Source organism: Leptodactylus fuscus, chromosome 11, assembly GCF_031893055.1.
Source record: "Leptodactylus fuscus isolate aLepFus1 chromosome 11, aLepFus1.hap2, whole genome shotgun sequence".
Taxonomy (NCBI): Eukaryota; Metazoa; Chordata; class Amphibia; order Anura; family Leptodactylidae; genus Leptodactylus; species Leptodactylus fuscus.
Window position 1 is genome coordinate 30594243 of NC_134275.1, and position 14978 is coordinate 30609220.

Here is a 14978-nt window from a genome sequence, read left to right on the forward strand (position 1 = left end):
CATAGAAATGCATTGACCAGCGTTGATTGGCCGAATGCCATGCCGAGCTCTACACATGGCCAGCACTACTACACCGGAGATGAAGCAGAGCTGGCCATGTGCTCAGCTCGGCAACACCGGAGATGCAGCCAAACTCAGCGCACGGCCAGCACTGCTACACCGGAGATGAAGCAGAGCTGGGTGTGCACTCAGCTCGGCTACATCAGAGATGTAGCAGAGCTGAGTGTGCGCTGAGCTCTGCTACACCCGAGATGTAGCAGATCTGAGTGTGCGCTGAGCTCTGCTACACCCGAGATGCAGCAGAGCTGAGTGTGCTCTGAGCTCTGCTACACCCGAGATGTAGCAAAGCTGAGTGTGTACTGAACCCTGCTGCACACTCAGCTCTGCTGCATCAGAGATGTAGCAGAGCTGAGTGTGCGCTAAACCCTGCTGCACACTCAGCTCTGCTGCATCAGAGATGTAGCAGAGCTGAGTGTGCGCTGAACCCTGCTGCATACTCAGCTGTGCTGCATCAGAGATGTAGCAGAGCTGAGTGTGCACTGAACCCTGCTGCACACTCAGCTCTGCCACATCTGAGATGCAGCAGGGTTCAGCGCACACTCAGCTCTGCTGCATTTCTGGAGTGTGTGCTAAGCTCTGCTGTGTCAGCACTGCTACATCTGAGATCGGACTACAATGGAAACTGCTGTGGACTGATCTTAGACTCCGCCTCCTCCGGCAGAACCAGCGTTGATTGGCCGAATGCTGTACTCTGTATGGCATTTGGCCAATCAACGCTGGCCAATGCATTCCTATGGGAAAAAGTCACCTTGCGCATATCGCAAGCTGACAGGGATCCCGACCAGATAGAGCCCCAAAGAGCTGGGCAAGTGACATTCCCACCTAAATAAAGGTAATCCCTAGATAACCCTGCCTGTACATCTATTCCTGTCTCATAGTCACATAGTTCACAGTCTAAAATTAACCGAATGTTAAATCCACCATTCGTATAAATTGGAAGTCACCTGATTTAGCCAGCCAATTACTTTTTCCGATTTTTGTTCGATGCCTCCGTTGACGTAGTTCCTGTCCCACCTCCCCTGCACAGTTATTGGTGCAAAAAACGCGCCAGGGAAGGTGGGAGGGAATATAAATTTTTAGTGCGTTTGCCTCATGGTATTCGATTGGAATCGAATATCTCGTACGACTTGATATTCAAGTGAATATCTATTCGATCCAACAGTGTTTGCTCATCTCTAATTTCTAATTTCTATACTTTTCTTATGTTTTACTACTTTTAACAATTAAAAAGACCTATTACTTTATTCTCCTCCTGTGCTTATTGCTACCAATATGGGGTACCTACAACTTTCTGAATATTTTTTTAAATTCTTTAGAAAAGTGAGGCAACCAAAAACAGCTTTTCTAGTACAGTGATTTTTTTTTTTTTTGCTATTCAGATGAAAAAAACTTTTGATATTTTAATAGTTCAGACATGTCTGCATGCAGTGGTACCTATTACATGAATTTAAAAATTCTTTACTTTACTTTTGGTAGAGTTGGAAGGGACCTCAAGGGCCATCGGGTCCAACCCCCTGCGAGTGCAGGTTTTCCTAAATCATCCCAGCTATATGTTTATCCAGATTCCGCTTGAAGATTTCCATTGATGGAGCGCCCACCACCTCCCGTGGCAGCCTATTCCACTCTCTCACTACCCTCACTGTCAGAAAGTTTTTCCTAATGTCTAATCTGTATCTCTTTCCCTTTAGTTTCATCCCATTGCTTCTTGTACTTCCTTGTGCTAATGAGAATAGGGTAGATCCCTCTGCACTGTGACTACCTTTCAGATATTTGTAGACTGCTATTAAATCTCCCCTCAGCCTTCTCTTCTGCAAACTAAACAATCCCAATTCTTTTAGCCGCTCCTCATAGGACATGGTTTGCAGACCTTCCACCATTTTGGTTGCTCTTCTCTGGACTTGCTCCAATATATCGATGTCTTTCTTGAATTGAGGCGCCCAGAACTGTACACAGTATTCCAGGTGTGGTCTGACCAGGGAAGAGTACAGCGGAATAATGACCTCTCTTGATCTAGATTCAATGCTTGTCTTAATACATCCCAGAATTTTATTAGCCTTTTTTGCAGCAGCACCGCACTGTTGGCACATTAATTTGATTTTTCATGTTTTAGATTTCTCAATATGTTAAATAAGAAAAAAAGGTTTTGTATATCTAATAGTTGTGTTATGTTTTAGTTTAAAAAAAAAACAAAAAAACAAAAAAAACTTCTAAACTAAACAATCTTTTTAATGTACTAAACATTGCAATCATTATGCACTGAGCTCTCCCTAATGGTGGCTGTATGAATTACTATACACAGAGCTCCCCCTAATGGTGGCTGTATGAATTACTATACACAGAGCTCCCCCTAATGGTGACTCTATAAATTACTATACACTGAGCTCCCCCTAATGGTGATTGTATAAATTACTATACACAGAGCTCCCCCTAATGGTGGCTGTATGAATTACTATACACAGAGCTCCCCCTAATGGTGACTCTATAAATTACTATACACTGAGCTCCCCCTAATGGTGATTGTATAAATTACTATACACAGAGCTCCCCCTAATGGTGACTCTATAAATTACTATACACTGAGCTCCCCCTAATGGTGGCTGTATGAATTACTATACACTGAGCTCCCCCTAATGGTGGCTGTATAAATTACTATACACTGAGCTCCCCCTAATGGTGGCTGTATAAATTACTATACACTGAGCTCCCCCTAATGGTGGCTGTATAAATTACTATACACTGAGCTCCCCCTAATGGTGGCTGTATAAATTACTATACACTGAGCTCCCCCTAATGGTGGCTGTATAAATTACTATACACTGAGCTCCCCCTAATGGTGGCTGTATAAATTACTATACACTGAGCTCCCCCTAATGGTGGCTATATAAATTACTATACACTGAGCTCCCCCTAATGGTGGCTGTATAAATTACTATACACTGAGCTCCCCCTAATGGTGGCTGTATAAATTACTATACACTGAGCTCCCCCTAATGGTGGCTGTATAAATTACTATACACTGAGCTCCCCCTAATGGTGGCTATATAAATTACTATACACTGAGCTCCCCCTAATGGTGGCTGTATAAATTACTATACACTGAGCTCCCCCTAATGGTGGCTGTATAAATTACTATACACTGAGCTCCCCCTAATGGTGGCTATATAAATTACTATACACTGAGCTCCCCCTAATGGTGGTTGTATAAATTACTATATACTGAACTCCCCCTAATGGTGGCTGTATAAATTACTATGCACTGAGCTTCAGGGCCAAACCTCTAATGAGGCGAGGTGAGGCGGTGGCCTCAGGCGGCACTCTGGAGGGGGTGGCAGCCGCAGCAATTAGATTTTTCTTTTACTTTTTTTTTTTTCTAAATTAGCGCAGGAGAGGACCGCTCTGAAACCTATCTTTGACTGTTTAGGTCCGCACCTGTGCTGCTACCGAACTACTTCCCCCATATATGGTGCTGCATATGCAGGCAAACCCAATTTGAACAGTCCAATTTTTCTCCCTCTCCTATGTCCTGGGTGAAAGCTGCAGGAGAGATTAGAACGCAGATCCTGACTGACCAAGGGACTCCTTTTATGTCCAAAGTAATGAAATAGATGTGTAAGCTCTTGACAAATAAACACCTGCGAACCTCTGTATATCACAACCAGACTGATGGCCTAGTGGAGAGGTTCAATAAAACCTTAAGGCTGAGTTCACACAGAGTTTTTTGGTCAGGATTTTGAGACCGTATCCACCTCATAATCCTCACCAAAAAGACGGCTCCCATTGAAATCAATAGGAGCCGATCCCGGAAAAAAGAACGGACATGCTCATTCTCCTCGCGAGTCCGCCTGAAGACACTATCGACTAGGCCCATTCATTTGGGCCTAATCCGGAGCGGAGTGTGTGACTGGATGCCGGTGCACTGTACCAGCATCCAGTTGCAGCTACCCGTAAACTCTGTGTGAACCCGGCTTTAAGGACATGTTAAAGAGGGTGGTTAGCAAGGATGGCAAAGATTGGGATTGCCTACTGCCCTATTTAATCTTTGCAATCCAGGAGGTTCCCCAGTCCTCCACAGGTTTTTCCCCATTTGAGTTGGTGTATGGTAGACATCCACATGGTCTCCTAGACATAGCTAAGGAAACCTGGGAATTAAAGCAAACTCCTTACAGGAGTGTAATTGAACATATTACCCTGATGCAGGACAGAATTGCAGCAGTAATGCCTATTGTGAAGGAATATATGGAGCAGGTCCAAATGGTCCAGAACCGTGTTTATAACAGAACAGCTAAACTTAGAACCATTAGTCCAGGTGCTCAAGTATTGGTGTTGGTTCCCACGGTATAAATGAAATTTCTGGTCAAATGGCAAGGGCCATAAGAGGCCAAAGGAAAATGGCCGACGGACATGTGCAGTTGGCGCTTTTGGATGAAGATGCGGACGGTGACGTGGCAAAGCGGCATCCCCTTACTCAGAGGGGGAAACGATTCCTGATGGAGGGGAGTATTACTTATAAGAACAAACTATTATTAGTAAGGTGGAACTATTATTCATAAGCAGGGACTATTGGGGACGCTATAATAATTCATAAGGCAATACAAAAGGTGGTGATTTGTATTGTGTTTGGGCAAAAAAGGGGGTTGTTATTACTAGGCGCAGAAAAGAGTATTATTACATCACACTATTACATCACACTATTTTAAAAGAAATTTTCTAGCCACAAAAACTGATTTCTGATACTGATGATTTGTCCACAGGATAGGACATCTTTATGTGATCTGTTGGGGTCCGACCTAGAAGCTGCTAGTGGACAGGATGTAACAGCGCTACTATTCAAGTAATAGGACTGGCACAGCAACGCCATCCACTGTATAGTGGTGGTTCTGGGTAATTGCAGCGCTGCTCCTATTACTTGAATAGTAGTGGTGCTGCTTCTTGTCCTGCCCCAGTACCCAGAAGCTGCTAGAACAGCTGATCTGTGTGGGGTTCGGGTGTGGAACCCTGACAGATCACATACTGACATACCGATGACCTAGGATAAGTTATTAGTATAAAAGAATCATTTTGGGGCCTGAAAACCCTTTAATTGATGTGACGTTTATTAGGCTAGAAGTCTGTCTAGTGCTCGGCTATTGTCTTTGATTCACTATACAATGTAATGGCGGTAGTCACAGTGTGGAGGTCGTGTACTGTCTGGGCCTTATATAGAGGTATTCTTGGTCTATACATGATGGGTATTGTTTGGTAATTGTCTGTATAGTGGTAATAATTACATACACATTTCACAACTGTATATAGCTTTACAATTTTATTTTTGTATTCCTAATCTTTTGAGACTATATCAATGCAGCTGGAAGTGCAGCCCTGACTTCTGAAATGACCGAATATGATACAATATGGGGCCCCGTTTTTTATTTTGCCCAGGGCCACACTTTGTCTAAAACTGGCCCTGCTCCTAGGAACTTATCTATTAACCTTTTCCCGACATCTGCTGTACTAGTACGGCGGACGCCAGGTGTTTAACTATGATGGCTGCCCGGGAGTCTTACGGGATTGGCCCAGCCGCCATAGCCGCCTGCTGTATCATACAGCAGACAACATGCGGTAATGCCCACAGTCAGTGAACACAGTGATCATGGGAATTAACCCTCCTGGCGTCTTGGTCAAAGCTGACCGAGGCAACATTTTCCCGGCGGGGCATGGGTGCCGCCATTTTGCCGGTGATCGCCAGTGCCTGGAGAAAGCTGCAGGACCGACGTCCCGTTGGCATGACAGCCGGGAGCCTTGTACAAGGCTCCCCGGCCTGTCTGCAGTGCTTTTCTTTTGCAGGTTGCTCTATGCCGCCTCCATCTGAATAATAATAATAATAATACATTTTATTTATATAGCGTCAACATATTCCGCAGCGCTGTACAATTTGTAGGGTTCAGATACAGACAGATACATAACAAAGAACTTCATTTCACACAATGGGACTGAGGGCCCTGCTCGCAAAAGCTTACAATCTATGAGGTAGAGGGGGTGACACAAGAGGTAGCAGGGGTGGCATTGCTTATACAGGGGTCAGACACTTTTGTAATAGAGGTGACTGTCATTACACAAATAATACTGTATGAGCCGTCACTAGTGGTGACCTTTAACATGTGGATGGAGCTTGAACAGATAAGTTAGGCTGAAAAGACATCATATCATGTCGGGTAATGTGGGAGCGGGGACAGAGGAGGGTTAAAATTTAGGGATTCTAATTGTAGTACGGAAGGGTTGACATTAGGAATTGTGATAGGCCTGTCTGAAGAGATGTGTCTTTAGTTTGCGCTTAAAGCTGTAGAAATTGGGAGTTAATCTGATTGTCCGGGGTAGAGCATTCCAGAGAAGTGGTGCAGCTCGGGAGAAGTCTTGTATACGAGCGTGGGAGGTTCTGATAATAGAGGATGTAAGTGTTAGGTCATTGAGTGAGCAGAGAACACGGGTTGGGCGATAGACAGAGATGAGGGAGGAAATGTATGGAGGTGCGGCATTATGGAGAGCCTTGTGGATGAGGGTGATAACTTTATATTTTATTCCATAATGAATAGGCAGCCAATGTAATGACTGGCACAGACCGGAGGCATCGCTGTAGCGTCTAGCCTGGTAGATGAGCCTGGCCGCTGCATTCAGAATAGATTGTAGAGGGGAGAGTTTAGTGATGGGAAGACCGATTAGTAAGGAGTTACAGTAGTCAAGGCGAGAATGAATCAGAGAGACAATAAGTGTCTTTAGTGTATCTCTGGTAAGGAAAGGGCGTATTCTGGAGATGTTTTTGAGGTGGAGGTGACATGAACGTGCAAGTGATTCAATATGAGGGGTGAAGGAAAGGTCTGCGTCAAACATAACCCCGAGGCAGTGGGCCTGCTGCCTAGGAGTTATAGTAAGGCCTGAGACTGCAATGGATATATCAGGGACAGATCTATTAGTTGGTGGAAACAGTAGTAGTTCAGTCTTAGAGAGATTTAGTTTCAGATAGAGCGAGGACAGCGTCCTCTTCAGCATCTTCTTCTGGCGGTGGCTTGTAACTTCTAGGCCTTGGGCCTCGGGCAGAGCAGACTGCGCATGCCCACAGGCCACGAGAAAATGTGTATTAGTATTGTAAGCAGCCATTTTCTCGTGGCCTGTGAGAAGAATAGCCTTTCTTAAGGCTATTCCGACGTGTTACTTACAACAAAAAGGATTTGTATGATAGGATCTCTAAAAATTTAAAAAGAATTAAAAGTTCAAATCACCCCCCTTTCCCTAGAATACATATAAAAGTAGTTAAATACTGTGAAACATATACACATTAGGTATCCCTGTGTCTGAAATCGCCCGCTCTTCAAATGTATAAAAATATTTTTCCTGTACGGTAAACGCCCTAGCGGGAAAAAAAGTCAAAAGTGCTAAACCGCCATTTTTTTCACTGTTTTGCCTCTGATAAAAATTTGAATAAAAAATGATCAAAGCAATACCAATTCCCCAAAATCGTAGAACTAAAAAGTACACCCGACCCCGCAAAAAAAATACACCCTATACATCTCAGTACATGGAAGTATAAAAAAGTTAGGGGTGTCATAATATGGCGACTTTTAGAAAAAAATAATTGGTACAGTCTTGGATTTTTGTTAAGGGGTGAAAATGTAAATAAAACCATAGAAATTTGGTATCACCAGAATCGTACCGAAACATGGAATACAGGTCACTTGTCATTTTGGTTTCACCGTGAACGCCGTAAAAACGAATCCTGTAAGAAAATCACACAAATGCACTTTTTCTTCAACCCCCCCCCATTCTAATTTTTTTTTCCAGCTTCCCTGTACATTGTACAGAATAAATAATGGTAGCATTATGAAGAACAATTTGTCCCGCAAACATTAAGACCTCATATGGCTCTGAGAGTGGAGAAATGAAAAAGCAGACAACATGCATGGACAGCATATACCGGCTTACTCTACACTAGATCGTTTCTGATGAAGGTCGTATGACCGAAACTTTATTCTCTGATCTAGTTTTTTTCACATATACCAATTTTCCCTATGTCCATGGCGTAGCAATTGTTACACTTTTTTGTGTTTTTCCTTAATAAATTATTGAACTTCTTCCAGACAAGTGTGTGCAGCAGCATTTCTTTGCATCCACCAACCTAAAGAGGAAGTTTAGAAAATAAATTGGCCTGCATTTCCATATTCAGACACTAGGTGGCAGCAGCACATATAATAATACAATAAATATATAGGAGCTTGTGTCCCAAATATAATTCTAGTGGTGGCTTCTATATCTATAGGATAGCTAGGTATATTAGATTTATAGAAGAATTTTAAGAATGGGGTACATGGCCTAAAATAGGAACCCTATTACTATATACTACTTGGACAACAGTATCATTGGATTCCATTTAGTCTCATTGCCCCCAGGGTATGAAAGCAAGCCCCTATCCATGCTGCAGGCTTCTTCTCTGATATGGTCCTGTAATAGGGGTCACCTCTTAGGAACCATAGCCATGAAATGCAGGAAGAACATGTAAAGTTACAGTAAGCGAGCGCCGCCAAGTAATGAGATGCATAGGGAGAGATTTATCATGAGTGGAGGTTTTTGTGGGTGGCTGAATTGGTGTAATATGCACCAAATATATAAAATATTCCACACTGTTTGATCAATGGGGCCACTCTATAAGTCTACGCCTCTACCTGACATGCTTCTTCTGTCCTGAGATATTACTCCACTTTCTCTACCTCCTTACTGGAGTGGGATTGCAACAATTTTTGCAACTTCTTAAAATGTCACATTTGATAAATCTGATGTACAGACAACTAGACAGGCTCACCATGCCCACTTTACCATCCACTTCTCAAGGTTGAAATTTTTCACATACTTTTGAGCAAATAAGCTGAAAAGTTCTCAAGCCCTCTATGAACTTTCTAGACCATAAACCCTGGAGTTCAGGGCTTAACTAACGCTGGAATCACTAACTGCAGAGTCCAAACCTCCTCTGGCATTAGCAGTGGCACAAAAACGATGGCAAACCCCAATGTACAAAGTAGGGGCCATAAAGACATGGCTGGAGGAACTTGGCCGGAGAACTTGACAGACTTTGGTATAAGCTAGGACAGTCTGATATCACAAATTCTCTTTTGGCTGACGCTTAGTTTCACACCTGCATTTCAAATTCCGTTCAGGCGTCCATTTGGGTACCCCCCAAAACAGAAACATAATCAGCTTAAAGAAGTCCACCGGGATTCTGTCCGAAAAGCGTGTTCGGGGATGGAAACCCCAAATAGAGTTCAAGCGCTGGTGTGAACCCAACTTGAGTAGGGATGGGCAAACCAATTCATTTAGAACTGGATTATACCTGAAGTTTCCAAAAGTTTCAGATTCACCTGAACCCAAAACTTTTGGGGTTCGCCACAGACTCCAAAGTACAATAGGTGGAGGCCTAGAAGAGGTGAGGGAAAATCAAAATATTCATACACACTTTGCCTCACCTCTCATGAGTTTCTGGCCGTCCTCGTCAAGTCTCTGACTGATGTCACATGTCCTGGGGTTCACAGCAGTGGCCTGTGATTGGGCCTCAATGGTCAAGTGGGGTGCGTCAACATCACAATGCTGGAAGATGTCTGAAAAGGGCGCTGAGGGACCACCAAACGCCGCACAGTTGCTCAGGACAGAGGAGGCAAGGTGTTTGTTATTTTCCTCAGTATACAGGTGCCAACTTTTGAAGAACCGAAAGAGGGATAAAATGTGCGGCTAAAGAAAGAGGGATAAAATCTCTCCCCCAGTTTCATATACACCCTTCATCTGCCCCCAGTTTCATGTCCCCCCCTCCATCTCTGCCTCCAGTTTCATGTCCCCTATCTCTGCCCCCAGATTCATGTCCCCCATCTCTGCCCTCAGTTTCCTGTCCCCCCATCTCTGCCTCCAGTTTCTTGTCCCTCCCATCTCTGCCCCCAGATTCCTGTCCCCCCATCTCTGCCCCAGATTCATGTCCCCCCATCTCTGCCCCCAGTTTCATGTCCCCTCCATCTCTGCCCCCAGTTTCATGTCCCTCCATCTCTGCCCCCAGTTTCATGTCCCTCCATCTCTGCCCCCAGATTCATGTCCCCTCCATCTCTGCCCCCAGATTCATGTCCCCTCCATCTCTGACCCCAGATTCATGTCCCCCTCCATCTCTGCCCCCCAGATTCATGTCCCCCCCTCCATCTCTGCCCCCAGATTCATGTCCCTCCATCTCTGCCCCCAGTTTCATGTCCCTGCATCTCTGCCCCCAGATTCATGTCCCCACATCTCTGCCCCCAGATTCATGTCCCCTCTCCATCTCTGCCCCCAGATTCATGTCCCCTCCATCTCTGCCCCCAGATTCATGTCCCCCCTCCATCTCTGCCGCCAGATTCATGTCCCCTCCATCTCTGCCGCCAGATTCATGTCCCCTCCATCTCTGCCCCCAGATTCATGTCCCCTCCATCTCTGCCCCCAGATTCATGTCCCCTCCATCTCTGCCCCCAGATTCATGTCCCCTCCATCTCTGCCCCCAGATTCATGTCCCCTCCATCTCTGCCCCCAGATTCATGTCCCCCCCTCCATCTCTGCCCCCAGTTTCATGTCCCTCCATCTCTGCCCCCAGATTCATGTCCCCTCCATCTCTGCCCACAGATTCATGTCCCCTCTCCATCTCTGCCCCCAGATTCATGTCCCCTCCATCTCTGCCCCCGGATTCATGTCCCCTCTCCATCTCTGCCCCCAGATTCATGTCCCCTCCATCTCTGCCCCCAGATTCATGTCCCCTCTCCATCTCTGCCCCCAGATTCATGTCCCCTCCATCTCTGCCCCCAGATTCATGTCTCCCTCCATCTCTGCCCCCAGATTCATGTCCCCTCTATCTCTGCCCCCAGATTCATGTCCCCTCCATCTCTGCCCCCAGATTCATGTCCCCTCTCCATCTCTGCCCCCAGATTCATGTCCCCTCCATCTCTGCCCCCAGATTCATGTCCCCTCTCCATCTCTGCCCCCAGATTCATGTCCCCTCCATCTCTGCCCCCAGATTCATGTCCCCTCCATCTCTGCCCCCAGATTCATGTCCCCTCCATCTCTGTCCCCAGATTCATGTCCCTCCATCTCTGTCCCCAGATTCATGTCCCTCCATCTCTGCCCCCAGATTCATGTCCCCTCCATCTCTGCCCCCAGATTCATGTCCCCTCCATCTATGCCCCCAGATTTATGTCCCCTCCATCTCTGCCCCCCAGATTCATGTCCCCTCCATCTCTGCCCCCATGTCCCCTCCATCTCTGCCCCCAGATTCATGTCCCCCCCATCTCTGCCCCAGATTCATCTCTCCACATCTCTGCCCCCATATTCATGACCCGTACATCTCTGCCCCCAGATTCATGTCCCCTCCATCTCTGCCCCCAGATTCATGTCCCCTCCATCTCTGCCCCCAGATTCATGTCCCCTCCATCTCTGTCCCCAGATTCATGTCCCTCCATCTCTGCCCCCAGATTCATGTCCCCTCCATCTCTGCCCCCAGATTCATGTCCCCTCCATCTCTGCCCCCAGATTCATGTCCCCTCCATCCCTGCCCCCAGATTCATGTCCCCTCCATCTCTGCCCCCAGATTCATGTCCCCTCCATCTCTGCCCCCAGATTCATGTCTCCTCTATCTTTGCCCCAGATTCATGTCCTCTCCATCTCTGCCCCCAGATTCATGTCCCCCCATCTCTGCCCCCAGATTCATCTCTCCACATCTCTGCCCCCATATTCATGACCCCTACATCTCTGCCCCCAGTGTCATGCCGTCCTCTCCTTCATCTGCCCCCAGATTCACGTTCCACATTACACTTACCTTCTCCTTCGCAGCTCTCTGCGCGCCTCTCTCTCTCTGGCGCACAGTTGTAGACGTGATCTGACATCATCACATCGCGTCTACAAGCCAGTAAGCCGGCGGCAGCGGCGAAACAAGGAGCTGACCTGTGTCAGCTCCTTGCTTCAGCCGCGTATGTGTTCAACTCAGATCTGCGTCCTCTGGACGCAGATCTGAGTTGAAATCGGGACATACCTCCCACCAACCGGGACCAATTCCGGTGACATGTCCCGCGGAAATTGGGACGGTTGGGAGGTATACAGGTGTGATCTATTTATGGTGGGGTGGTTAGAGTTGAGAAATCTGGACCACATTATTCATATTCCCATCCAAATGTATCCCTGAAAATTTCAGATGTCTTCAGTTGTGTCCCCCAAAAATTTGATAAAACTTTTATTAGTTGATGGAGATTTTGTGTTACGGTATGTGACCTTGTGCACCATTCCATTCCCGATGATAAGTCACCATGGAGCGCTAGCTCACATTTATTTTATCTTCTTGCGGTTAAGGCCAGGTTCATACAATCGCACTGGTTGCTACGGAGCCTGCGATCTTAGGGGGCCTTGTGGACCCTGCTTTTTTTTAATTTTTTTTTTAAATAGGCCATTATCTGATGGTCAGGACCCCAGGCCCTCAGACACTTCTCCTTTGTCCTGTGAATAGGGGATGAGCTTCTATAATGGCACAACCCCTTTAATGGTGGTCACATTCAGATCTAGGTGGTTCCTGAAGTATAAGGCCAGGACACAGGTGGCAAGTTTGGCTTGGCCACAGAAGATTCACAGATGGCTAACCCGCTGTAATGTATAATAGCACTGTGGTGGGATTTACACAATTCCCATATACGATCTACAGACCCCCCCATAATATTTTGCACTAGAGGCTTTGAACACACACAATGTCTTTTACTGCTTTGAGTTTAACCGCGCTCTTTAACCTTTGTACTGTCAAGATACCAAACCTACTTCCCCAGCATCAAAATCCTCGCCAGAAAACTCAGTGTGAACTGACGCTAAGGGTTTGTTCACACAACTGAATTCCACAGTCTATTCTGCAGTGGATTCCGCCTCCAAATCAGCACCAAATTCCAGCTGCATCTGTCCCATTTACAGGACACAGGGGATAAAAAGCGTCCTGCTCAGGCGTGCCATGGATTTCGTGAGGTGTGAGAAACTCCGCTGATTAACCCCGTTGTGTCTGAGACTAATCTGCAAGAAAACCCATGGCAGAAAGCTAACAGTCTGCCATAAAGAGGAGAGGAATCCGAGGGGAAAGTCTGCCTCAAATCTCCTGAAATGCAGATTTTTTTAATTTTGTGTTTTTGCAATGACCAAAATGCATTTCCGCAATGTGTGACGTCAGCCTAAAGCTAAGTACAGTAACACAACCGGGGTGCAAAACGGCCAAGAAAAATATCCATTACACATGGCTGTTGTACACCAAAGAGGTACCGTCCTCACAAATCCTCCATACATTTGACACTAGGTTCACACCTGCGTTGGGATTTTAGGGGAACCAAAAAATGGAAACGCAATACGCTTAAAAAAACAGTTACCTGTGGAAACCCGCAGACCCCTATAGACTATCATGGGGCCTGCCAGGTTACTGCCCAGAACATACAGAGATGTGCGCATTTCTCAAGCGAAATGGGGGATGGCGTCGCCGAACAGTCACCAAGTGCAGATGTGAACGCAGTCTAAGTGTATATAGGAGAGTGGAAAAGATAAAGCGTCAGCCATATTTTGAAGGTCCATCATGTCCAGATGAGATTGGCATGCTACACTTTCCAAAAACACAGCTTTTCTGCAACATGATTAACCAAAATCTCAATCACGTTACTGGTGCTAAAAACAACAAAAAAACGCAGTGTTTCTGCAAAGTGTGGCCTCAGCCTACAGGTACAGGCTTAACCTGCAAGAAAAAACCTTCCCGTGTAAATAAGAATAATTTTTCAGGCAGCATTCAGAACTAAGGCCTTTATTTTACGATATGGCTGATACTGTCACACATGAAGCGCCTGTCCTGCGTCTCTGACCCCTCTGGTTACCCGGCCGCAGTTGCTAAGCAACAAGCCGGCGCCATGTTGCTTCTCCCTCCGTGGGGTCGCTGATGCGTTTCCGGTTCCTTTACACTCTCCGCCCGCCGGAGCCACCGGAAGCGGAGGGAGCCGGGCGGAAAGGAACGGAAAGCCCGTGACAGTAGCAGAGCCGCCACCCCGTTACCACTGTGTGCAGTCCCCCCGGCCGCCCCAGACTGCCCGGACTCCCGCGCTGTCACCCCCGTCCTGTGTCACACCCCCTCGGTGTCCGGGCTCCACGCCATGGCCAAGAACACACAGTCGTCGCGTTTCCGCAAGGTGGACATCGATGAGTACGACGAGAATAAGTTTGTGGACGATCAACTGCAAGAAGAGCCGGCGGAGCCCCAAGGGCCGGACGAGGGCGAGGTGGACGGGCTCATCAGGCAATATCCTTCTGCACGGCCATTCATCGGCTCAGGTTTGGGGGTGGGGGCTGCAATATTGGGGGGAGGCAGAAGACGGGGTGCACCAGCCATGCATGGCCAGACCCAGGGCTTGTGTACATGGGGGTGTTACACTACTGACCCCCACCAGTTATTCTATGACAGCACCTTGGACACTGCTCAGAGACTTCAGTCACCGGCGCCTGATGTAACATCCTGAGCAAACGTTCATTCATCTGAATGGCAGAGTATTGGAAATGCATCCATATATAATAAGGGAAATCTCTAAGCTGTGCCAAAGGGGTGACCACTCCGCAGAGCCTGGGGATGTCACCGGTGTCCTCTTGTCACCAGTACAGGTGATGTCCTCTTCATATACAACTAGTGGGTTCTCCATTGCAAAGTAGTCAGTGACTAATCCACCATGTTGTAAAGTACTGGCATAAAAGATTTTCTGTGTATGTGTGAACATACCCCTAAGCTGGTGACTACTGATATCTATATCTGAGGCCCATAGGGCTATAATCAGAAGCCAAGCCTAATATGCCCTATAGATGTCTGACAGGGAGGGGGCTGTCAAAAACTGGAAATACAATTTTCT

General features: G+C 46.6%; 1 protein-coding gene across 1 annotated transcript in view; it reads left to right on the forward strand.

The window, feature by feature from the left end:
- Positions 1-14033: 14033 nt before the first annotated feature.
- ARPC5L (actin related protein 2/3 complex subunit 5 like) overlaps positions 14034-14978 on the forward strand; it is a 31341-nt gene continuing 30396 nt past the window's right edge. The window contains exon 1 of the mRNA XM_075260218.1: positions 14034-14380. Coding sequence (XP_075116319.1) covers positions 14235-14380 — 146 coding nt within the window. The 5' untranslated portion in view covers positions 14034-14234. The remainder of the gene's footprint in view (positions 14381-14978) is intronic.